Below are 26,556 nucleotides of genomic sequence, written 5' to 3'. Positions count from 1 at the left end.
TCTTATGACTGATGATTTACCCAGTAAAAAAGCATATAAAGTCTTCAGAATCAATCTTGCGATCTGTAGTAAATACATCTGCTACTCTGATCCAAGGTCAGGTATCCCACTTCCTGCCCTAAAATTCTATGGAATCATCACTAATATTTTTATAATTTCAGAGAGTTCACTGAACTTCAGGATGTTGGAACTACGTATGATTCCCCTTGTAAAGCTCAGAATCAGATCTGACACTTCCATAACATGGTTTGTAGCACAAAAAAATTGGAATCCTCCCACAGCTTTTTTTCTTTACTCAGAGTATGCAGCTACAGTCACTTCTTTTAGGGACTGTAAGGAAGAACATAGTGATCTGGGTAGTAAAGGCATAAGAACTGTATCCTTTGCTCTCTGTTCTATCTAATCCTATTACATCTTTGATCTAGATGAAAACTTCCTTCTAAAAATCATGGACTCAAGATAGGATTATCTAGTCATCAGAAATTAGTCATCAGAATATGACTATAATATCCTTAGATATGATTCTAAAGAATCTCTACTCAGTGCTCTGGAACTCAGGAATAATTTTATATCAATGATCTCCTAAACCATACATAAAAAATTAAATACCTTTCTGTATTCCTGTAGAACTGCTTTTATCTTTTTTAATTCTGGATGATCAGGTAAAAAATATATTTCATGAAGAAAATCTTGCACAGCATCCCTAATAGTTAGTTGGAAGAAAAAGAATTACTTGCCAAATATGAAATTAAAAAAAACACAAAGCAGAGGTTGAAACTAAGGCCAACTTAATTCACACTTGAAAGTGCTAGTTGACTGTTGACATGCAAATTATTTTTCCTAACCATGTCTAGGATTCTCAGGTAATAGTGACAAATAATCAAATCTAACAAAATCACCCTGTGGCAGTCTGCTACATTGGTGGCCCTGAATAATCTCTATGTCTTGGTATATACTCCTATGTGTAGTCACTTCACCTTCAATTTGGGCTACGTGTGTGACTTGCTTTAAAAAACAGAATGTGGCAGAAGAGATGTTGGGCCTATTTGGGGCCTAAGTGTTAAAAAGGTCTGGAAGCTTCTGGTTTTGTCCTCATGAGAGTCCTGAGTCACCATGTAAGAAGTCTGCCTACCATCAGAGACAGGTTACATGGAGACAGAGAGAAGCTCTGAGACTAAATGAAAGAGGGAGAAGCCCAGCCAAGTCTACCTGCTGGCTGACTGCAATGACCATTGGTAAGAACAGCCAAGGAACTGACCAGCTGAACCCAGCCCAGACTGCAAAATCATGAGTAAATAAAAATGCTTGTTGTTTTAAGACACTAGGTTTTGGAGTGGTTTATAATGCGGCAATACAAACCCAACTCCAAAACACAAATTCTCATAAAGATATACTAGAGAAAAATAAGTAAGTAATTCTTACTGAGGCTGCAATTTTTAACTTGCTTCAAATATAAAGCCCTAATATTTCTGGGTCCAAATAAAAGTGTTTCTAAATTCTAGTCTTCATTAACTCATGCAACAAACAGGTATTAAGTAACTACTGTGTGCTACTATTTGCTAGAAACTGGGGATGTAAAAATAAAGAAAGCTGCGGTAACTCCTTCACTCAGAGACCTTAAGGTCTTCTATCTGGCAGAGTGAAAGAGAATTTTTTTATTATATGAAAAGGCAGAGAAATAATTCCTCTAAAATAAACAGCAAAGATATGCTATTTGCTTAATAATCCAAAAGGTATTTAAAAAGTGATCTAGATCAGTGATTATATTGTTCCATTATGTACAAAATACCAAAAATAAGAGTATTTTAATTGGAAAAAACTCCATTAACCTTTTCTTCTGTATTTTCTCCCTGATTGAACAGTTACAGAAAATGATTAATGGAACTGCAACAGAATAAGGATAAGTAGGTAAATAAATAGTACTTAAATTCTAATTTTTCAGAAGTAACTATGACATACAACAGTATGTGTAAAAATGGACAAAAAACTTTCAGTGTATAGAAAGACATTCCAGGCTAAAAAGCAGCCTGAGTGAAAAATAAAAATGGGAAGGAGTAATGTATATTCTTGCATTAGCAGTCTGGATTGGCTACAGTCTAATATCTGCTTTGAAAAATCTTGGGAAATGATTTTAAGAAATAAGATGTGGCCAGATTTTAGAAAACCTTGAATATCAAAATAAACAATTTGGAATTTATCAGCTAGGAAATGGAGAAACACAGAGTGTCTCTGCACGCTGAAATGATACAGATAAAGAGATGTTTTAAAATATGAACAATATGAAGAAACATAATAAAAGCTTAAAGGAAGGGAGGCTGGTTAATGCAATGAAGTAATAAGGGTTTCAACTAAGGTAAGCTGTAGAAAAAAAGTTATTAGCTCTCCTAATCTTTCTCATGCATTCAATTGTCTGCCTTTTAACTGTGAGAAGAAAGGTAATATTAGTCTCACCCCTTTCAAAATTGACGAAAAATAATTTTCAGTTATTGATGTACTAACTACTAAGCTTAAAATATAATAATAATAAAAGCCATGTCACAACTGAAAGAGCATCAGTTTGGTATGTACTGACTTAAAGCATGTCAATTACTTCTGTTTATTAACGGACTCTAAATTAAAAAGAATGTGAACAGTTCCACACTACCAACAGTGACCTTAATACCCTGAGACACAAAAATGCAGTAATAGAAAGCTGTTATCTTTATTAATTTCATTTAGACATAAAAATGCAGTAATAGAAAGCTGTTATCTTTATTAATTTCATTTACAATACCTGTTTTCAATTATGAGGTAGTGAAATATAGCTGCAGTTTCTTTAGGCTGGATGTGTATGAGAGGTAACAAAGCTACTATTACATGACTGAGAAGGGAGCCTAGATAAGCGTGATCCAGGCAACGCACAAAGCAGTCCCAAGCCCTATGTGAAAAAACAAAAGTTAAAAGTCACATCATTTTTATTCTTTGCAAAGCTCCATCAGTTAATTATTAGATGAACAAACAATGATACATACAAGCAAAAAGATTACAAGGCAGCTATAAAAATGGAATAAAGATCAGTACTGTATACTCAAATAGAATGATCTCTATAATACACTAAGTCAAAAAAAGCAAGGTGAAAAACAATGCTTATAATATGCTACCTTTTGGTGCAGGGTTAACATGAAAAAAAAAGTATCTGTGAGTAAGTGTGCATTTGCTTATACTTTTAGAAAGGGGGAGATTATACAAAAATTAATAAAAATAGACACATCTATTTTTAGCAATTCAGGAATGAAGGCTAGATTCTCTGAGTGTAACTTGTTACACAAATTTGAATTTGGGACAAAATAAATGCTTTATATGATTTTTAAATTAAATAAAATAGAAGCAAAAAGCAACCTCTAAAAATTTTAAGCAAACTTAAACTGAACCTAATAATACCAAGTAGATGGCACAGCTATATAGGAAAGAATTCTTTCACATGACTTTAAAACATATTATTTTTTTTCATTCTTTCTAATATTCTTTTCCATTATGGTTTATCACAGGATTTTGAATATAGTAAAATATATTATTCTGACTGTACATCTCCAATAAAATATAGTCAAGAACAAAAAGAAACTTTCAGAAGCTTAAACTGCATTCAGTAGTTTTATTGTTAGCAGTATTACTGAAATTAAATTAAATTAGCAATCAGCTAAATCCTACACGCCAAAATCTCAGTGGCCTAAAAGAAATGTGGAGAGGAGACTTAAGGGACGAATCTGTTTTAAGAGTTACTTAGGGGGTCAAACAACCAAATGTGTGACATGTGCATCTTATGTGGATTCTAATTCAAGCAAACCAACATCTTTGGGAAAAAACATCTTTGAGACAATTGGGGAAAGCTGAATTTTAGATAATATTAAGGAATTCCTATTAGTTCTGCTAAGTATAATAATTTATGATGGTTATATATTTTTTAAAATGTCCTTATCCTCTAGATACATCTGAGGTATATTTAGAAGTACAATGATATGATACTGGGTTTTCTTTAAAACATTCCAAGTAACAATAAAAAAGGTAGAGGTGGAAAGATTAAATAAGATTAACAATATTGATAACTACTGAGGCTGGGAAACGGGTATATAGGGGTTCATTATATTATTCTATTTCCCAATGTATTAAAATACTTCACAGAAAAATGTTTTTAAAGAAGGAAACACATTCCCTTTTCAAAACAAATAGCCTTTCTATCTTAACTATTTCTTATTTCTGGTTTGAACCTAAATTCCCTCAAAGAGATTAAGAAATCAAGTTAGTATTGGGAAATGCAAAAAATCTAATGAACTCAGGCAGTCATTTACCTGCAACACAATTCAGGAAAATCATCCTTGAATCGAAGGCCAGTTCTCAGTGTGGTCATCATCTTCACCCTCACAGAACTGACATGTTTGGGTCCCATTAATTTCATCAAAGACATCAAACTGTTCAAGGCCTATAAAATAAGCAGGGCTTCAAAATAAAGCCATAAAGAAGCTGGCAGGAGCAGATGAGCCCTAAGGACAAGTGCTTCCCACACTAATCTCAGAGTACCTATTCTCTGGCAACACAAGGTCTAATAAATGTTGGCAGTTTATTCTGTCCAAGTGCTTATGTAAGAGTTATAAATTGGAAAAACACGAGTTGAGTTCTTTTTTTTTTCCCCTCTTTGAAGGTGATTTGTTATTTTGGTTCTGGTGGTCCCCTTAAGCAGTAATTTTCAAATTTATTAAGAATCTAATACCTATTGTTTAATCTTCTTCATATCCATCCCAAACTGCTATGCAGCACATGCATTTTTGTCCTAATGGTACTAAATTCAACATGCTCTAATTTAGTAATAAAACAAATAGGTAACTAATGACATACTCAGAAAATAATACACACGTTTGTATTGGTGTGGAATACAGAATCAGACTTGTATGAATAGCTCCAGATTCTAATGAAGGGGTAAAGAAACTCTCCAGTCAACCTTAACTATGTGCCAAAATATGCAAACTCTTTATGGTTTAAAACAAACTCTAGTATTCTTAGATTTGAGGTTATTCTCTCACTTGGGATAACAGTAAGAAAGATTTCACATAGATAGAAGTTATTTGGGGGATTAAGTTTACCAGTTGACATCAAAAGGACAAGTATTGGTTGCTGAAATTTTTAGAGGTTAATTAATTAAGAGAAGGGGAGTACAGACTGAAATAAAAGCTTCCATTCATGGGTTTTCATTATAATTTTACTGACTGAAGAGTGGAGACAAATAAAAAGGGAAATTTAATCAATACCTAAAATTCTATCCCAATCTACAGACAAACATTTCCAGGGGTGACCAATTGTGACAGCAATCATAAGGAAATTTCACTGTGCCAAATGCATTTAAACATACACTGACAAATACTGAAGTTACTTTACTTTCTGTAACTTAACATTTTTGGTATTCAAAAGCACCACGGGCCATGACTCACATGAGACCAATTTGGGCCAATGCATTCAATAATGCAACTTCTGTTTGAGCTATCAGGGACTGCTGGTCTCTTTTCTTCCCACTGAGCTAGATGTTGTGACGACGTGAGCCTGAAGCCGTTAGGGCCATCACCTAGCACTTAAGTTAGAGCCAATCCAAAGGAATTTGAGCTAACTGATTAATTCTGAGAACACCGTGTCCAAAATCAAGCTATGCCCGAAGCTATATTATCCTCACACTTTTAGTTACAGAGCCAACAAATTCCTTTAAGCCAGTTTGGGTGAGTTTTCTGTCCCTTATAAACAAAAGAACAGTAAATGATATAATTTTTCTGTTTAGATTCCCTGAAAGCTTATGTGAGTTGTTCAGGAACACAGAATATCATGCGTTTGATTATTTTTCATCTTTGAATGTTTGCAGCTAGAAGGAGAAGTCATGTCTCCTGCATATTCTATATGAATTCTGTTCTGGCACTTTGCAACTCAACTATCACCACCTACCATTTTCTTATCTTCAATGCCAACACTGGAGCTCAGTAACTGCATGTTAAAAAAGGCCAAGATGCCCAACAACTTGGGTTGCAAATAATCAGCCTAAGGGAAAAACAAAACCCATATAAAAAAGGTACTACATAAGTTTTATACAGATCAAATTTCATAAATCAACAATTTATTTATATTATTTCTATTTTATCTAACTACATTAGAATATTGGAAATAAACAGTTGGTAAATTAAATTTTTCCCAAAGCATATATTTTCACATGTAATACTTTAAAAATTAGTGAAACTGATTTACAATCAAAATATGATTAAACAGTACTGTACAGTGAGAAAATCATAAGCTTTTGAATTACAGTTGAGCTACGGTGGGATTTTCAGGATCTGACTCATGTCAGCATCCAGAGTGGAGAGGATATTTATCTTAAGGAGAAGAAGAATAGAGAAAGACAAGTGAATGTCCTTATCTAGAGCATTTAGAGCTAAGGTGGGAAAAAAAAAAGTACTTGATTACGGAACAGGTACCCTGCCAGAATGAAGGTCTGACATAGAGGTCAATATCCACTGATGTAATAGTAATAAAGGGGTACAAGCCTTGGGCATCAACCATTACAGGTTAGGTATCACTGTCCATGGCACTTTGGGTCTCCTGAAGTGGACAGGGTTAATTCTTTCTTGAAAAAGGGTCCTAGAGGAGTGGGTATGGGCTTTAACTCAGCCAAACCTGGGTTTGAATCCCAGTTTTGACACTTCCTAGTATTTGATACTGGATAAGTTACTTAGCTCCTCTGGGTCTGTAAGATGGGACAATGAAAGCACCAACTGCATAGAGTTTGTTGTAGAGATTAAATGAGATATCGCGTGTTAAGTCCTTAGAATATAGTAAAGTGTTAAATAAACTTAAGTTAGTATTATTAAAAACTGGGAATGTGAGTACTCTGCAAAGAAGAATTTTCCCCTCTTTAAAAATCTTTATGTATAGGCAAGAAAAGGGACCAAAAAAAAAAGGGGGGGTGCTGGGGAGAAGTAGCAATTAGAATATTTTCCAACTGCAGGAGAAAGTTGCATTGTTTGGCATTGAGGCACCTAATTTAAGTATCTCTAGGTTACACACACTGCCAGGCTGGGGTCGGGGGGCAGTAAGAAGGGTGTGCACTACCTCACAGTAGAGAGGAAATTAGGTGTCCAACACGTTCTCCAGGTTAGATGTTGGGATAAACTTTTTTTCTCTTCCAAAGCACAGAGAATCATCAGTTTTACCAAAGCCTAAAATTACATTTAATTTACGACCTTCTGATTTGGATTAAGACTCAGCTTAGGTTTAATAAGCCATAATTCACTAATCGCATGGTTCCAGCCCATTCTTAAATGAAAAGCAGATATAGATGATACTCACATAGTCTGTGTCAACATTCTAATTTTAAAGCTCTTATATTTAGACAAATAGTTCGTTCATCTGCCACTCACCAAATATTTATTATGTATGCCTAGAATACTGTGCCAGGTGTACGAGATAAGCTCTCCCTACTTGCTTACATGGGACACTGATATGAGAAGAAGACATTAAACAAGTACGTACATAAGGTTGTGATAAGTGCTATAAAGAAATAAATGTGATCACATGAGAGAGAACTGGGATGAGGTGATCAGGAACTTAGATAGGGTGATCAGGAAACTCTGAGATCTAAAGAATGAAAAAGATCCAGGATAATATTCCAAGTAAAGAAACTACGTATTGCAAAGGCTGTAAAGCAGGAAAAAAACTTGACATGTTTAAGAAACACAAACAAAACAATGCTGAAATACAGGGAGAAAGGAAGATAAAAGTTGCACAATATGGGGCCTCCCTGGTGGCGCAGTGGTTGAGAGTCCGCCTGCCGATGCAGGGGACGCGGGTTCGTGCCTGGGTCCAGGAAGATCCCACATGCCGCGGAGCGGCTGGGCCCGTGAGCCATGGCCGCTGAGCCCGCACATCCAGAGCCTGTGCTCCGCAATGGGAGAGGCCACAACAGTGAGAGGCCTGCGTACCGCAAAAAAAAAAAAAAAGTTGCACAATATGATGGTGGAAAGGTATACAAACCACGTACAGCCTTATAAGAGCAATGAAAACAATAGAAGGAATTTAGGCAGGAGATAATGTGAGTATAAGTTGTAAGAAGAGTACTTCAAATGCTGTGTAAATAACTGATTAAAGATGCAGGAAAGGAAGAGCAATAGGAGAGAACTGTAAGGAGGTTTTTACAGTATTCCTAGAGAAAGATGACAGTCACTTGTATAAGGGTGGTGGCGGCAGAGATGGAAAGATATATTTTGAGGCTAGACTTGGAAGGCCTTGTTGATACTCAATTTTAAAGGATATAAGAAATGAAGGGCTCATGAATACCTTCCAGGTTTTGAAGCAACTGAGCTTCTAGGTAGACACTGGTACCATCTCCTGAGAAGGGAAGACTGTGAGAGAAACAGGTTAAAGGGAAAATAAAGATTTTTTAACGGACATGTAATGTTCGGAATTGAGATGTTTAAAAGACGGACATATAGAGATTACAAAGAGAAAGCTGGACAGTCTCTATCTGTCATCTTCCCTCATCCTCAGATCCATTCTCTGCTCTTTCCTGCCTTGCTATGTGCCTAGGAGGCTAACCAGATTTCATCACTCAAGATATCTTTCCCTCTGTCTTCCCACTAAATTCAGTCAACAGGAGGCACCAACAAGGGAACAAAGGGCAGGAGGAGAGCATGTGGTATTTATACTTCCTGTTCTCTCTGCATTGTGAGGTGGCCCTGGCAGTGGTTATATACAATGAGAGCCCTTCCCCCGCACCATGATTCTAGCTCTCAACCAGGCTCTGGTAATGCCATTTCTTCCTGCCCAGGACTAAGGGGAGCATATGTTTTCTGCCGTTTCTAGTCCCTGGGCTCCTTAACATTCCATGCTGGTTCTCTTAACCTTGCCCATATCAATGAAAATAGTCCCTTCATTAAATTCTTTTCAGTGAAACATTTTTGTGTATTCCATCCGTTTCCTGCCAGGACCTAACTTGCATAAGCCCAAAAGTCCAAAGCTCAAGAGAGGCCTGGACTAGAATTTCCACTATGAAATCATCAAAACGTAAATCATATTACAGGACCAGATGAATTCAGATTCTTTCTCATTTAAAGAGAGAATATTTATAGAGAAAAAGACCCAATTACACAGTACTGAATCAATCTAACATTTAGAGGATAAAGTAGATAAAGTAAAGATTAAGAATGAGTGGACAGGGCTTCTCTGGTGGCGCAGTGATTGAGAGTCCGCCTGCCGGTGCAGGGGACACAGGTTCATGCCCCGGTCCGGGAGGATCCCACATGCCGCGGAGCGGCTGGGCCCGTGAGCCATGGCCGCTGAGCCTGTGCATCCGGAGCCTGTGCTCTGCAACGGGAGAGGCCACAACAGTGAGAGGCCCGTGTACCGTTAAAAAAAAAAAAAAAAAAAAAAGAGTGGACCAAAAAAAAAAAAAAAAAGAATGAGTGGACAATCAACAGATGAATGGATAAAGATGTGGTACATATATACAATGGAATCCTACTCAGCCATAAAAAAGAATGAAATAATACCATTTGTAGCAACATGGATGAACCAAGGGATTATCATACTATGTGAATACTATGTGAAATAAGTCAGAAAGAGAAAGACAAATACCATATGCTATCACTTACATGTGGAATCTAAAATACGACACAAATGAACTTTATCGACCAAACAGAAACAGACTCACAGACATAGAGAACAGACCTGTGGTTGCCAAGGGGGAGGGGGTGGGGGAGGGATAGATTGAGAGTTTGGGATTAGCAGATATAAACTATTATATATAGAATGGATAAACAACAAGGTCCTACTGTATAGCACAGGGAACTATATTCAGTATTCTGTAATAAACCATAATGGAAAGGACTATGAAAAAGAATATATGTATGTTAACTGAATCACTTTGCTATACAGCAGAAATTAACACATTGTAAATCAACTATACTTCAATAAAATAAATTTAAAAAAAAAGAATGAGTAGACAGTGAAGCAAAAAGAAAATCAAGAAAATGCAGTGTCACAGATGCCACATAAGAAAGGATGGTCAGTTGTACTGAATGCTACTGGAAGCCGAATAAGATAGGAAAAGAGAAGTGACCATTAGATGAGATAGCAGGAAGACTGCTTTTGACCTTAAGATGAGAATTTCAGTAGAATATTTAGAACAGAGTCAGGCTAGAATAAGCTAAAGAATGAATGGGAAATGAGAAAGCAGAGATAGAAACCTCTCAAGATATTTTGCTGATAGTCAAAATATCAGCAAAATATCAGCAAAATTTGAGTCTCTTGAAAGAATGAAAGCAATCAAAAGAAAAAATAGTAAGCCTCAGGATTTATGTTTTTTCAGGTGAAGAAATAAAATAGTAAGATATTTCAGATACGAATTTAAGACAAGGAAAGAAAAAGGAATAACATATTTTCTAACTTATCTTAAATCTAACAATGGATTTAAATATAGTTAGAAGTGATAAAGTTAGCATGTCATGCCACGGAAGGGGTAGCGTGGGGAGCTACAAACGCACTCTAATCTACAGTGAAAAAGTGGTGAAGAAAAATGAACATTTTTACCCAATGAAAAAATAAAATCTAAGATCATATGAAAATGCATATTTTTCAATGCTAATATGTATGCTGTGACCATGTAATTTAAATCATCAGCCTTTTCAAAATAAAAATCCCAATTGAAAATTTAAATAAATCTCTAACATTTGGAAAATATATAAAACACCTGTTTCTCCAATTTCATAATTAAGCCACAAAAAGGAGAAAAACCAAGCAAAAAACCCATACAACATATTCCTTACCATTAGTTCGGGTGACGTGATATCTCTTGGGCCCTGATATGGATCATCACTAGATGCAAATGAGGCAAGTATTGACAAACCATTGAAAACCTGTTGATAGTGTTCTCCAATACGTAGCAATAATTCATTATGCAGTCCTTGGAAATCTTGTCTCAACAGGCTCCCGAGTTCAATTTCTGTTTCATTCTAACCCAAAGACACATTTCAGAAATTTAAGAAACAAGTTTTTTTTTTCTCCATACTAGTATCTTGGAAATAAGTATACTGATTTTAATACACTATTAGTTAATCAGGAGCTCTAGATCAGGTGACAAGAATTACTAATGATATAAAAAAGTCATTGGAAAAGGATTCTGACCTTGATTTCTCCTGGTAGGTCTGCCATGGGCTACAGGTAATGAAAATAAGTGATCAGACTTTATTTTGAAATAAAATTTTAAAAACGGAGTCTAGTTTTCTATAAAGGTTCAAAATGTCATTCACTCATTATTCATGGAAATGTAACCCTGACAGGAAAATCAGTGGCTCAGAGCACAGTCTTTCTGGTCAGACTGCTGATATCTAAATTCCAGCTTTATCATTTATTAGTTGTGCTGTGACTTAGACAAGTAACCTAATCTGACCTTTCTCTGCCTTAGTTTTCTCATCTATCAAATGGAAAAATAGTACTTTTATCTCACTGGGTAACTGTGAGGAGTTATCCAAGTGAAATGATCCATAAAAATTGTTTAGTAAAATTTCTGGCATGTAGTAAGAAGCACTGAAATGTTATTATCATTCCACCTTTACAATAAAGATTTTCTTTCTCAAAAAGAATAAATACACTCAATATTCAAAAAGTCTCATGTGGAAAGAGATCCATAGCTGGCATATCATGAAATATGTGAAATAAATTAACATCAGAGAAAAAGAGTAGAGTTACATATGCATATCTGATAGGTTCTCTTGTTCCCATACAGCCTCTTATTGCTCAGATACTGTTGCTACTATAACACCAAAAAAAGAAACACAAGCTATAATTTTAAACTTGAAAACTAGCAAGAAACTGGGCCAAACTGTAATCAGAGCACTAAGTAACTAAACTCAGGGCTGACACTGTACTACAGTTGAAGGATACTGCCTCTTCCAATAGATGTAATCACTTGCATATCATTAGTCATTTTACAGCTCCAATCAATTAATAAATTCTAAAATGAAATTAGCTGGGACTTCCCTGGTGGTCCAGTGGGAAGGACTCCATGCTCTCAATGCAGGGGTCCCAGGTTTGATCCCTGGTCGGGGAACTAGATCCGACATGCATGCCACAACTAAGAGTCCGTGTGCTGTAAATAAGAAGCCCACATGCCACAACTAAGAAGTCTGCATGCTGCAACTAGGAAGTCTGCATGCCACAGTGAAGATCCCGCATGCCCCAACTAAAACCCGGCACAGCCAAAATAAAAATAAATAAATAAACAAAATTTAAAAAAAAAAATGAAATTAGCTGAGAATCTGATCCATGAATGGATGACTACCTATCATATACCATTATGGTAAAACAATCAAAGAATATAACAAAAGAATAATTCTATTTAATACTCTCCTTGGCCCAGGGCAAAGCTTATTTACGTACCATTTGAACTTATATTACACTAGGGTAGACTATAAACTACAGATAGACTATAAACTACTCACTCTATTTCCTATAAGAATGTCACAACAGCTTTCCTATAATGCTAATTTAAACAAAAGAGTAAAATATAAACAAATATTCAATTACCTTTAGATAATGAAGGGCACGTTCTAATTCATCCTTGGAACAGGAACAGACCAAATGGGAAAAAATATACTTGAAATTATTTATTAAAATCTCTCTACGATTGACATTTAATTGTTTTCCTAAAGTTCGAATGAGAGCAGAAGCTGCAGGGCTTGCTTTGGCAGCAAGGTCAGGTAGCAGAACTTGTAACGTTCTCTGAAAAAGAAACACTACAATTACTAAAAAGTACATTTGTCCAGGTGATAAAATATTCATATAAGCTATGTTCAAAAATAATTTAAAATGCCACACAAATTTGGAGTCCACATACAACATATCTGAATTCAGATATACCATTTATTCATTTAACACATATTTAACGAGCATCTATTACGATTCAGGCACTTCAGATACAGCAGTGAAAAAATAGACAAGGTCCCTGATGGCACAGAGTTTACACTGCAGAAGGGGAGAGACAGACAATAAATAAGCTAATGTACAAGTAGCAAAGAAAATAATTTCTCATGAGTATGTGTTAAAATGTACTCATGCTCTTAAGGCAGTGGTTCCAAGCCTGATTTACTATTTGAGCTAACTATAGTATTTAGACAATAAGCAAGAGTAGCCATAAATACAATATTTTAAATTTTTTAAATTAAAAAGTTGATGCTGCAATATTAAAGAAAACCTTTTTAACACACCCACCATTCCAACATGGCAACAAATCTACTTTGATTTTGGTTTGTTTCCTTTAAGATCTCGTTCATAAAATAATACACAAAATTCCAAACATAAAATGGTTGATCTTTCATTTATTATGTATCTAATGAACAACTACTACATGTCAGCCACTATCCTAGGCACCGAAGATGTGACAGCAAATAACACTCAGGCCCTGCCCTCAGAGACACTTAAACCTTATTTCTGTTATGCCTTTCAACTTAATATTAATCCTGTAAGACTGTTATGACATTATAAGGTAGTTTCTCTAAAGTATTTATAATTATTATGTTAAGGTACATAATATTCTAGGACCTAAATATTAGACACCTAGTTTCTTCTCTGGGTTTTGTCTATTTGCTACTTGGAAAATGTTGCAATAAACATCTGTGCTTTGGGGCTCCCAGATGGAACTACTGAGGGAAAAAGTAAAAATATCTTTGTGGTCCTTAGTGTATAGTATCATATTTCCTTCTAGGATTTGTCCAATTTACATGTAATTTAACTTTGTTAAAATATGATAATACTGTAGAGAAAAATTCTGCATGGATCACTATTATAATATTAACTAAGAAAAATAAACTTTGCCTTCAGGAAAACATAAGAAGATAATCTATACCATCCATCTTTCAAACCTCAGCCCCACTAATGACTTTTCAAAGGCTTCCCAAACTACTCCATACTACAAACTCTATCATCTGAATTCACAGGTCATCTATAGCACTAGTTTGTACTATATTACTCCAACTCCTTAGGGGTAGGTAAGATCATATTAGACTTTCCATTACCAGTGAAACCAATCATAGCACTAAAGACATAAGGGCTCAGTAATTAATTAATTAGCATTAATTAAATAGTATGAACCTTTCAAGATAGCTAACTCTATAGAGCAATGACTCAAATCAACACGTATTTCACTTTTATAACATAAGTAATATTATCATATCAAAGTCAAAGGAAAACATGCAAATTTGAAAATCTATGGTCTACATTGTACTTGCCAGATTTTCTTTAAAAAAAATCTAGAATGGAATAAACACAAAATATTAAATTGAAAACCTCAATTAAGTCAACTATACTTTGCAACTTACAGTAAGGAAACGATTAAGATCAGGAAAGTCAAAAACATTGGCAATTTCAGACAAGGTATTTAAAGCCATTTCTCTCTGGTGAGCCACATCTTGTTTCCGCATCTCAGCATTCTGGCATGGAGTACTAGGAAGCACTGTCATCTGACTGGAGTGGAGGGATTCTACCAAAAACTAAAGCAAAATGATTTACTAGTTTTCACACAAGGAAGAACATTTAACTAATATGTTTTAAGGTAACATAAAGGACAGTATTGGACAGTGTTCTAAACATATTACCTAAATTAGTTCATTTAATTTTTGTAACAACCTTAATGAGGTAGATTGTGCATATACTCCCTTTTACAGATGAAGTAACCAAGCTTAGTTAAGAAACTTGAATATCTTGCTAAGGATTACACCACTAACACAGTGCAAAGCCTGTATTTTAACATATCCTTACTTTTCAGCCTTGAATCAACCTTTTTTTTTTTAAAACAAAGTGTCTTATCCATAATATCAAGGCATAAAAAAGCTTATCACTAAAAGAAAGGCTAATACAGAAAGGCTTCTCTTAACAGATTAACAATAGAGAGTAATAATTATTATAAGATTTTTCCCTTCTCCCATTTATAAACAATATCTTCAGACCAAGATACGAAAATATAAAATTGATGAGATTTAGATTCTTTTAAATAAATCATTTTTAAAAATACCTCTTTTTTAAAGCAAGAAAAGTAAAACATATATGTGTTCTTTTTTTAACTTTTGCAAAGTAATTCTATTTCCTATAGTCAAGGCCAATGCTGACTCTCACCTGACAGATGGGTTTCTTATACTGGTTGAAAAAGTTTTGCAGTTTAACACTTTTAGCTGCAACCAGAGCTCTAATTTCTGTGTATGCTGCTCCAGAGACAGATGCTGACTTGGATAATAAACAATGCAATAAGTGCAAGAGTGCAAAAGGTACCAAATCCCCTTTTGCTGCCCTAAAATTATTAAAAAAAAAAAAAAGTTACCATCAATGTTTTGAAAATAAATGGAAATCCACAAATAAATGCATACTGATATCACACTTCTTCCTATAACATTACATCTCTCCTAACACCATTTCTTGTTTTTTTTAATACTTGAAAATCTTTTATTAGTCACCTCTTAAGCTTCTCTGCAACAAAAATGTACACAAATTAGAATTTTAACTGTTTTATGTTCTTGATTCTTTTTTTTTTTAACATCTTTATTGGGGTATAATTGCTTTACAATGGTGTGTTAGTTTCTGCTATATAACAAAGTGAATCAGTTATACATATACATATGTTCCCATATCTCTTCCCTGTTGCATCTCCCTCCCTCTCACCCTCCTTATCCCACCTCTCCAGGCGGTCACAAAGCACTGAGCTGATATCCCTGTGCTATGCAGCTGCTTCCCACTAGCTATCTACCTTACGTTTGTTAGTGTATATATGTCCATGCCTCTCTCTCGCTTTGTCACAGCTCACCCTTCCCCCTCCCCATATCCTCAAGTCCGTTCTCCAGTAGGTCTGTGTCTTTATTCCTGTTCCTATCACCATTTCTAACAGCAGGCAAACAATAAAGGAAAATGGCCAAAATAAATAAGGAAGTATACAAAAGCTGCCAAACATACCTTCCAATATCCCCTGTTGTAAGAATCAAGGTATCCTTCAACTCATTATTTCTTGAGATCTGAGCATGTGTATATGCTTCCTTCATTCTTAAGACAAAAAGCTAGACCAATAAAATTAACTAGTTAAATTTTTAAAGTCAGGTTTATGAAAACACAAAAAAATAAAATTTAAATAAAATAAAATTTTAATAAAATAAAATAAATAAAATAAAAATAAAGTAAAATAAAATTTTAAATTTACAATAAAAATCATCAACCTCTTTTATAAATCCATCTTCAGCATCCAAGGATTCCAATATATGCTTGATATTTCCACTAAAAGCCACTCTAACATCCTTGTCTGGATCTTCCATTAAATTTAATAAAGTTCCAAGAACCATTTTTACATCTGTTTCATCTTCTCTAAAATCAAGGTGCTTACAAAGATGATACAGATTATCTATGAAAGCTAAAGGGCAAAAGCATAAAATACTTAATTTAACACAGTAAACAGAAAAGTTTTACTATAAAAATACTGTCAATAAATAACATACTACAAAGAATGCTAAGTTGTCTAATAAAGTCAATATTTAGTGTTTAAATTTGTAAAGCACACAGAATTGTGGAGGATTAAAACGAATAAATACTGAATACTTATAAAACTGAATACTTATAAATTTAAATTTACTTTTACTTAATAAAAGTTATACATAATTTAAATCTAAAATAAATTCTAGAATTTTTTAAAGTTTTAAAATGACTAGTCACTTAGATTTTGTAGATCATTATATTACTGGGATAGATTTAAAAGCACATTTCACTAATCTAAAGAACTGTGAATTAAGGGCAAGCTTAGCCTTACTGTTAATCTTACTTTGTTTTTACAGATTTATTTATTATTTATTTATTTTATTTATTTTTGGCTGCGTCAGGTCTTAGTTGCGGCATGCGGGATCTTTCATTGCAGTGCTCGGGCTCTTCGCTGTGGTGCACAGGCTTCTCTCTAGTTGTGGCATACGGGTTTTCTCTCTCTAGTTGTTGCGCGCAGGCTCCAGGAAGCACAAGCTCAGTAGCTGTGGCACAGGGGCTTAGTTGCCCCGCGGGTGGGGGATCTTAGTTCCCTGACCAGGGATTGAACCTGCGTGCCCTACACTGTAAGGCAGGTTTTCTACCACTGGATCACCAGGGCAGTCCCTGTTAATCTTATATTACATTACATTACATTACTAGATTTAGGGAGTCCTAGAAATCACCTGTCATACATTGTTTTGAAAACTTGAGGGCAAGTTGTAATTTATTACACAAACAAAGCAATCTTCCAAGTATGTGTATACATCTCATGCTCCCAACAAATCCATACACCATTACCATCGGAAAGCAGCAAAGATACAATCCATACTCCTCAGCTGGGCAAAGTATCTAACTATTTGAAGTTTTAAGGTCCAAAGTAGTGGCAGGGGACACATTAACAAGGTCCCTGGGATCACTGAAGAGGATACAGAATACTGAAACTCACAATATTGAAACAAACATCAGGTATGCCCCATTATACTGTCAAATCACAAAAGCATTTAGAAAATCTAAAAATTATTTCCATTGTTAGTTCTGTGATACAGTCTAATACCAGACATCCCTTTTATGAATGATCATTACCTAAGCATTGACTCTATCAAGCAACTCTAATTTTTTAAGGCTTTAGCCTAATTCCACCACTGATTTTAAAAACAGAGCTTAAATAGTTGGTTTTTTTTTTTTTTGTGGTATGTGGGCCTCTCACTGTTGTGGCCTCTCCCGTTGTGGAGCACAGGCTCCGGACGCGCAGGCTCAACGGCCATGGGTCACGGGCCCAGCCGCTCCGCAGCATGTGGGATCTTCCCGAACCGGGGCACAAACCCGTGTCCCCTGCATCGGCAGGCAGACTCTCAACCACTGCACCACTAGGGAAGCCCTTAAATAGGTTTTAAGATATTAAATAAATCATAAAAAACCACTCACCAAGTTTCACAGGACTAGGTAATTTTTTTTTCAGTAGGAAAAGGAATGGCTTGCAAACAGACACTTTTAGTCGAGAAGATGAACATTCATGTTGAGAAGTGACTTTTAGGCTCTTACATAAGAGGTCAATACGTCTATGTTCAGAGAAAGGCTCTGATAAAGAACTTGTCAAATAAAACATGCCATGAAGTGTACAGACAAGCTGACCAAGTATAGATGCAAATTCTTTCTTGACAATGTCAGAATCATCTTTGACTTTATCTCTATGGGGAAAAAAACAAAAAGTACTAAACCTTCTTGCTTAATTTTGTGGTCTAAATAGTCTTGTTTAATTTGAGGCAAAAGTACTGGTAAAACAAAAGGTAGAAGGAAAAAATTTTTAATTCTAAAACTAAAAGCAATGTTTGTTCTATATACCCAGCAATAAACATAAATTTGCATATATGATATCTGTCCAATCAAGTTGTATATTCAAATTAAAATATTAATACATACATAAGAATCTTGGGAACTCTGTTATAAGAATTCTGCTGCTGTAATAAGATAAAAAATCCATTAATACAACTTGTCCGGATTACTTCATGGGAGCTCTGCAGGGCCCAGCTGTAAACTGCGGTTCTCCACTCAAGGTATATTCTTCTTGGAAAAAGAGTTAGAAGAAATACGCATCGTGACTGTGCCTGTGGTGCTGAAAAAATTAAGTCTATTAATCAAGATTTCTAAGTGTTAATTTTATACACACACATACACACACACACACACACACATATATTTATTCTCTGTTGTAAAGTCAAATAACATTTAAAATACATATAGTATTTAATTAAAAGCTCCTTTTCCAAAAATAAAGCATGTGCACTGAAAAAGGTCTATGCCCAATCTTACTAGATAATCATGGAAATCCAAATTGAAACACCCATCAGATAGCAAAAAACATATGTTTGTTTAGGTAGTTATGTCTCTGACATTCTTTCTTTCTTTTTTTTTTTAGCCGCACTGCGTGGCTTGTGGGATTTTAGCTACCTGACCAGGGATCGAACCTGGGCCTTCTGCAGTGAGAGCACAGAGTCCTAACCACTGGACGGCCAAGGAATTCCCTCTTTTTTTTTTTTTAAGATAACAAAATTTTAAAATTTGACAATGCCAAGTGCTGGTGAGGATATGAAACAACAGGAACTCACATATTCTGCTAACAGAAATATAAACTGGAATGACATCTTTGAAGAACAATGTTGGCAGAATAGAGTTGAGGATGTACAAATCCTACAATTTACTCCTTTCTATACATCTAACTCCTTCTTTTTAAATTATTAAAAAATGTACCTTCTTTTCTAATTATTGAAAAAATAGAAATGATAAGTGTTAGAAGTCCTATATAGAGATAAATGAAAAGAAAACAAATCACACATAAAGAATTTTGTGACCACTTACAGTAGCTATCTGAAATCCTCTGGCTTACTGTTAGAAGGCTGGTGGCAAATGTGGTCAACTTTAAAGAGCCATCAGAATGGGAACAAATCCACGGAAGCGAGAGCATTCCACATAAGTCTTCCAGGATATGATCTTCAAATGAAGTTTTTACTACAGAAATACACAATAGGTGATTAATTATACCTTTTCTTTAATCATATTTACCTGTGTCTTCTTTCAATAAAAAAAAGACATTCTAAACATCTTTTACAAGTGGAATTAGAGCAAACATTCAATAAACAGGGGTTCTTAACACAGAGATGATGTTCTGAGGTCTGTGAATTCAAAGGAATTAAATGTGACTTTATAAAAATATGCATTTATGGGGGCTTCCCTGGTGGCGCAGTGGTTGGGAGTCCGCCTGCCGATGCAGGGGACACGGGTTTGTGCCCTGGTCCGGGAGGATCCCAGCCGCACAGCGGCTGGGCCCGTGAGCCATGGCTGCTGAGCCTGCGCGTCCGGAACCTGTGCTCCACAATGGGAGAGGCCACAACAGTGAGAGGCCCGCGTACCGCAAAAAAAAAAAAAAAAATGCATTTATATGTTTTTTAGGAGAAGAAGCATAGCATTCTTCAGATTCTCAAATCAAAAATTTTAAAGTTATAGTTTCTATTGACTGAAAAAGAATAAATCAAAATGTTAGACAAATAAATTTAGAACTTACAAATTACTCAGCTTAATAGAACTAAAGTCAAGAAAAAACTTTTGGGTAGTCCCAACAATTGCATATTTAAGCCTTAGGCAAAAGAGAAAACCTATTCTATACTGATTAGCTTTTAAGGTTATTCTGATCTATTGGGTTTTTGTACTCACCTTGAATATACATCAAAGCATCATATATTTTTACCACTTTGTCAATAATTGCCTCCAGGTCAGGTTTCTGAACAGATTCTAACAAAGTCCTGCAGCTCTTAAGCACTTTTGTGTAAAAATCCAAAGACATCCAAGTTATCACTACTGAAGGTTTCTTCTTACATTTCTGTTTACAGTCCTTGAAATCACAGTAGCTGCAGTTAAAACATTTTTTAAGACATAGAATTAAAATGAATTTTGTTATAGTCAAAACTAGTACCGTAGTAAGCCAAAAGAAACTTTGAGTATGGGACTTCCCTGGTGGTGCAGTGGTTAAGAATCCACCTGCCAATGCAGGGGATACGGGTTCAAGCCCTGGTCCGGGAAGATCCCACATGGTGCAGAGCAACTAAGCCCGTGCGCCACAACTACTGAGCCTGCACTCAAGAGCTCTCAAGCCACAACTATTGAGCCCACATGCCACAACTACTGAAGGCCATGCGCCTAGAGCCTGTGCTCCGCAACAAGAGAAGCCACTGCAATGAGAAGCCTGCGCACCGCAAGGAAGAGTAGCCCTGGCTCGCTGTAACTAGAGAAAGCCTGTGCGCAGCAGAAGACCCAATGCAGCCAAATATAAATAAACTAATTTAAAAAAATTGTGAGTATGAAACTAACCTATAACTTTAAACTAATTCAAAGTAAATGTGCATATTAATGAATGTATCATTATTATTTTAAGTTTAATCCCTTTATGCCTAAATCACTCAGGATTTGGTAAAGCTAATCTATGATACCTAAATGTGACACCACCAGGCTTTGAAATAACAGAAGATACGCCTGTGTAAACCGTTTCTTAATTATATGAGAAAGGCAGACTTCAACCTAATTAGCTATTCCTTCAAGTTATCTCAAATTCCAAATTTAATGCAATCTGAATTAATATAGTTTCTTTAAAATCTCCTTCATAACTTTGTATTAGCTAGTTAAGAGTCAGAAAATACAGAATAAATGATTATGTAAAAAATTAACCAGGAGTGTTGGTCTATAATGTGGCAGTAAAAATAAGACTAAATATTCAGAGGGGGTTCACACTTTGTTTCTTCTGATAATTAGCCTATATTAAGAATGCTAAACTGAAAATATACCTCTAACGAGTTTTAAATTCCTAGTTTTATGATCAAAGGGCAAAGTTCTCTTGACGAAACGTTTGGCTAGAAGAGCACTGGCTTCTGAGTTGTATAAAAATGTGTTCTACTTTTCTGCCCAGGAAAGTTAGTTTAGGCTTCAGACAAAAACGAGCCTCAATTTCTCTGAGCCTCAATTTCTAGTGTGTAAAGTGGACATGATAGCATTTACTTCATTCACAGAACTGTTGTAAAGATTAAATAAGATATGTACAGTACCTAACACAGTATCTGGCATTTAGCAGGTGCTCAAAAAAAAAGTTTCTATTTCACTGAAATGTTTGTGTTCTAAGGTCACAAAAATCAAGTGAATAAAGAGGTCTTCTAAAACAATAAATTCAAATTTATTACAGAAAACCCACCCAGAAAATACAAGTTGTTTTACCAGTCCACGTTTTGATGAGAACAATGAACAGTACACAGAGCAGTCAGTTGTAGGATGACAGCGATTCCTTCTAAAGTCTCAATAACAGGATTCTTCAGGTTATTGAATTCAAGGAAAACCTGAAGGGACTCAGCCTTCTGTATCAGTGCACTCCATAATATGCTCTTTTTGTTCATATCCACATGTTTAGTTCTGTAATTAATTATAACCAGAGTATAAAGATATTCATATTCATATGAACTTACATAATTTTGCTCACATATGAAAAATATTTAAAACAAAAGATAGCATGTAATGGCAACTACTGAAATTTTTTTTTTTTTTGGCCACACTGTGCGGCTTCTGGGATCTTAGTTCCCCAATCAGGGACTGAACCTGGGCCACGGCAGTGAAAGCACCGAGTCCTAACCACTGGACTGCCAGGGACCCTACAACTATTGAAATTTAAAACAACTTTTATAGTTGGCTGAAGCATGGGAATTCTTTGGCTACATTACAAAAAAATAGTTTGTTAACATTTTTTAAATTGCTTATAGATGTAAAGTCTCAGAGATTTTTCATGTATGAAAAAGTTAAATTAGGCAAGTAAAGACTTAAAAAGTCTTTTAAGTAACCATATTTAGCCATGAAATCTCTTATACTAGAATAGACTACAAGCACTATTAAGATATTTTAAGCATTCCTTTGACTACCTATAGAAAGAACAAATGTTCTTTGTGTATTTAAGTCAAAGCACTTACGTAAAAATGATTTTTAAGTGACTAAAGTTTTATTAAGTGGCTAAATACAAACTGAATGAAGGTCATACTCCTCTGTCTGTTTTGGTGCTCTTTTGGAAGAGTTAAGAGATGAGCTGAGTCGACGCCTTTTGGGTGACAGTCCATCGCTATTACTGCTGAGGTTTTCCTGTTGAATTTGGCACTGAACCTCCTCAATGATTTCCATACTTTCCATTTTTAAGGCTGCATAAAGTGGGCCCAACAAATACTGAGAAAGCAAAAATAATTTAAAAAACTAATTCTTAGAAAATAAGTTTATATTATTCATAGCAAAAATGCATTAGGTAGTAAGATGTCAAATAAGGTAAATTATTTTCAGAGTCTCATCAGACAAACAAAAACCTAAGTTAATCTATATTATTTCAGTCTATACATCGACATATGTATAGTTCTATATCTAGAACTATGGTCTATAGTCTTAGAAGGCCTAAGACAAATCCTTCTCTCTATAACCTGTTTTTCCCTAAACCAAAATGACACAAAGAAAAATTCTACAAGGGAATTACTAACTTCTTTTATACTACAAATCTAGCAAGACTTACAGATAAAATAAACTAAAATATTTAATCAATTTATTGTATATCTATTTTATTGTAGTGTCTCCCACAGTCCAAATAGAAAAAAAAGGCATAATTTGGCATGACTAGTACTATATACCCATAGGTTTTCTAGAAGTGACTGATTATAACCTGTCAAAGAAAAATCTATGTGAGTGCTCAAAGTTTTTGCAATGAAGTTGATAACTGGCTCCTTTTTAATTAATAATGCAACGAACATGTTTACACTTCACAAGCTCTACTTTAAAACTCCATTGGCAGTTCATTACCAATGTAGTGCACAAATGTTTCTAAAATCAAATTAAAAATCCATAATAGGAAGCCACAATAGATTATGAAAATCATCCCATTCTGAATGTACATTATTAAAGATATTTTATTTTCTCATTATTAATCTTGCATATATGCATACACTTAAATTAAGAACAAATTACATGCTTAACAAGTAACCTTACAAATGACTTACCTCTGCATCTACCTGAACTCCAAGCACATCCACAAGAGCTCTACAAATATTTCTCACGTGAACCTTCCTGACTTGTAAAGCAGATTCATACCCAGCTGGCACATATCTAAGGAAATACTGCAGTAAATGGCACAAAGCTGCTTTTAGCAAATCAGACTTAAGCTGCATAAGCACACCATCTTCAAACATGACACAGAGTTTTTCTAGCAGCATATTTAAATAGACAGGCTCAACATTTCTATAAGCTTCTGCTTCAAAGGGGAATAGTGTCTTTATCAGCTTTGACAATGGCTCTTCATAGAGTTTCAATTGGTCAGCATCCATTTCTACAAGGTGTTTTAATAATTCCAAAAATGAGCTGAAAAAAGTGCTGGCTGGTTGTGCCGGTAGTCCTCCAAGCTCAAAGAGTTCAGTTAAAAGGCTAATTGCTAAGGATTTAACTTTTGGACTACCATACTCTAGCAGAACACAAACTATCCGCCAAAGTAAGAGTTCTTGCCTTCTAAAAAACACAATTGCAATAATACGAATAAGAACCGTTAATAAAGTGACTTCGATAAACTCTAAATTTTGCATGTTCATGAACTGCAAAGGAGCTGGTTGTAAATACCCTACATGTTCATCTAATTGACTTAAAAATCGGCTAACTACCACTGGCCATTCCACAAAGTGTCCCGTTGCATCTCTTTCGTGGAGGTAAATCAAATCTTCAAAAAGATATAATAATTCCTTCGTCAGTACTCCAAAAATGGCAGGACTCTTGCTTTTAAAAAGAAATAATAATGAGCAGATGACTTCACAGATTTTTTTGTGTAACATGTGACAGGATGGAGTTGCTGCAATCCGTAGAAGTCTTGTTATGATCCAGTTACTGAATTCTTTGAAATAAACAAACAAAAAAGATTAAATAAATAAATACATCAGAGTGCCAATCAATTTGCTAAATGCTTGATGATTTATTTTTAAAGTGTAAACTTCACTAACAAAATAGTCTAAAACATTCCCTACACAATGGAAACATATTATAATAATTTAGAATACCAATTTTGGTGTCAGACAAGTTCCTAGCTCTCCACTTATCAGTCGTGTGAACTTTTCATTTCTCTAAACTTCTGTAACTTCATCTATGAAAGGGGAATAATGACACCTACTTTATATGCTACCCTGATCAAGTAAGATAATATATTTGAAATCTCAGCATAGTGCCTCAAGTTAAATAAAGGCTCAATAAATAGTAATTATCACTCCTTCAACAAATATTATTGAGTAGTGACTCTGTCTCAGATGCATAAGAACAAATCAGTCATAGTCCTGTCCTCCTGAATACTATAATATAGTTTCTCGAACTTCTTAACTGCAACTAAGAGATATATTTTATATCACAACCCAGTATACATATGCATATTTTTAAAATTTAAATATGTGAAACAAAAGTTTCATGTACTTATTACATGTACATTGCATGTACTTATTACATGCAATGTACTATGATATTTTCTAGTCAATTATATTTCATCTTCAATACCCACTAAATGGGTTATAACCTGTTTTTTAAAAATCAGTGTAGCAAAGAATATTAGACAAACAGATATTTATAATATAGTTTAAAAACTACTATGATAGAAGAAATATAGAACACCCTATACTAACAGCATAAAGAGAGCAACTAAGCCAGTCCTAGAGTAGGCAGTCAGTAATGGTCAGAAAAGACTTTTGAGAGGACATACTATCAAAGTTGAGTCTTAAATTCAAGCAAAAAATTTTTTAAATACTCTATGCATTGTACAGAAAAAGAAAAAGCTATGTGCTTTACACCTCTTTATGAGGAAGCCAATAAAGAGACAAAAGTAGCATTTTAGGCTTGAGGGCCATATGATCTCCATGTCCACTACTCAGTGTTGCCTTTGAAGTAGTTGCAGACAATAAGTAAACGAATGATCATGGCTGTGTTCCAATAAAACTTGTTCACAGAAACAGGCGGCCAGCCTGTGGGCCATGGTTTGCTAACGCCTGATCTAGAAGAAAGAGATTACCAAAATCAGAAAAAAGAAAACTTCTAAAGTTTTCAATGGCATATGAACATATTCAATTACTTCCACTCCATTCTGGGTACCTAGTTCATAAAAAAAGAAAACAATAAGGATGCATGAAATAAAACTAACCATTACCATTTTGCTCCCTCAGTTTATACCAAATTTGACAAAAATATGTGTAACAATGTGTATATTGTTATATTTATAATGTTATATTTCAGAAGAGCAGAAGAGGGTAGAAATCATAGAAGAAATTGAAAATGAATGCACAAACAGCAGGACTTACCAATACAACTGCCTTTGGCCTCATTTTGTCCATGGCTTCCATTCACATTTACAAACATAAGTGGGGAGGACTTCATGATATGCTGGATGAAATCAAGCAACATCACAGAGGTTGGCTGAGAGTCAGTCTTCTTTACAAGTTCTAGAGCAACTAAAACAATAAAAGATTCATTTTAAAGAGTCATGACAAATTAAATGGCAGTGCTTTTAAGAAACTAAACTTTGGTGACAAGAATTATGTCCAACACAGTGCTCATGATAAACCGATGGGGCTAAAAACACACTACAATCCTATCTTTCTAATTTTAAATGTTTAATAATCACATGTATTCATCTGTTATATATCCATTCACCAAACATATGCTATAGGCCTACAATACGCCTGGCACTGTGTGAAAATCTGAGGATTAAAAAACCCTCAAAATCAGGTGAGGGAGTCAGACAAATAAACTAGTCATTATATGTTAACTGCACTAATCTACAAAAGAGGAAACAAGTGTCTGGGAATATGCCTGAAGGAGTTGATTCCTAGATGATGAGGAGTTGGTCAAACAGACAGGGTAAGGACAAGTGGTCTAAACAGATGGAGTACCATATGAAAACACATCCTGCAAGTATTCAGTAGTCATTTGTTA

General features: G+C 34.9%; 1 protein-coding gene across 1 annotated transcript in view; it reads right to left on the bottom strand.

Moving 5' to 3' along the window:
* Window positions 1-26,556, bottom strand: part of ATR (ATR serine/threonine kinase) — a 103,107-nt gene that overhangs the window by 66,828 nt on the left and 9,723 nt on the right. Inside the window, exons 3-20 of the mRNA XM_030873306.2 lie at window positions 25,923-26,072; window positions 23,604-24,481; window positions 22,610-22,788; window positions 21,802-21,993; window positions 20,254-20,447; window positions 19,402-19,551; window positions 18,466-18,658; window positions 17,971-18,233; window positions 16,254-16,444; window positions 15,997-16,097; window positions 15,169-15,340; window positions 14,376-14,546; window positions 12,586-12,780; window positions 10,827-11,012; window positions 5,959-6,051; window positions 4,326-4,456; window positions 2,774-2,917; window positions 610-703 (exon numbers count right to left, since the gene is read on the bottom strand). Of these exons, the coding sequence (XP_030729166.1) occupies window positions 610-703; window positions 2,774-2,917; window positions 4,326-4,456; window positions 5,959-6,051; window positions 10,827-11,012; window positions 12,586-12,780; window positions 14,376-14,546; window positions 15,169-15,340; window positions 15,997-16,097; window positions 16,254-16,444; window positions 17,971-18,233; window positions 18,466-18,658; window positions 19,402-19,551; window positions 20,254-20,447; window positions 21,802-21,993; window positions 22,610-22,788; window positions 23,604-24,481; window positions 25,923-26,072 (3,677 nt within the window). The remainder of the gene's footprint in view (window positions 1-609; window positions 704-2,773; window positions 2,918-4,325; window positions 4,457-5,958; window positions 6,052-10,826; window positions 11,013-12,585; window positions 12,781-14,375; window positions 14,547-15,168; window positions 15,341-15,996; window positions 16,098-16,253; window positions 16,445-17,970; window positions 18,234-18,465; window positions 18,659-19,401; window positions 19,552-20,253; window positions 20,448-21,801; window positions 21,994-22,609; window positions 22,789-23,603; window positions 24,482-25,922; window positions 26,073-26,556) is intronic.

This window comes from Globicephala melas, chromosome 4 (genome assembly GCF_963455315.2).
Source record: "Globicephala melas chromosome 4, mGloMel1.2, whole genome shotgun sequence".
Taxonomy (NCBI): domain Eukaryota; kingdom Metazoa; phylum Chordata; class Mammalia; order Artiodactyla; family Delphinidae; genus Globicephala; species Globicephala melas.
Note: the sequence above shows the minus strand (reverse complement) of the source record. Positions and strands in the feature narration are given on the sequence as shown.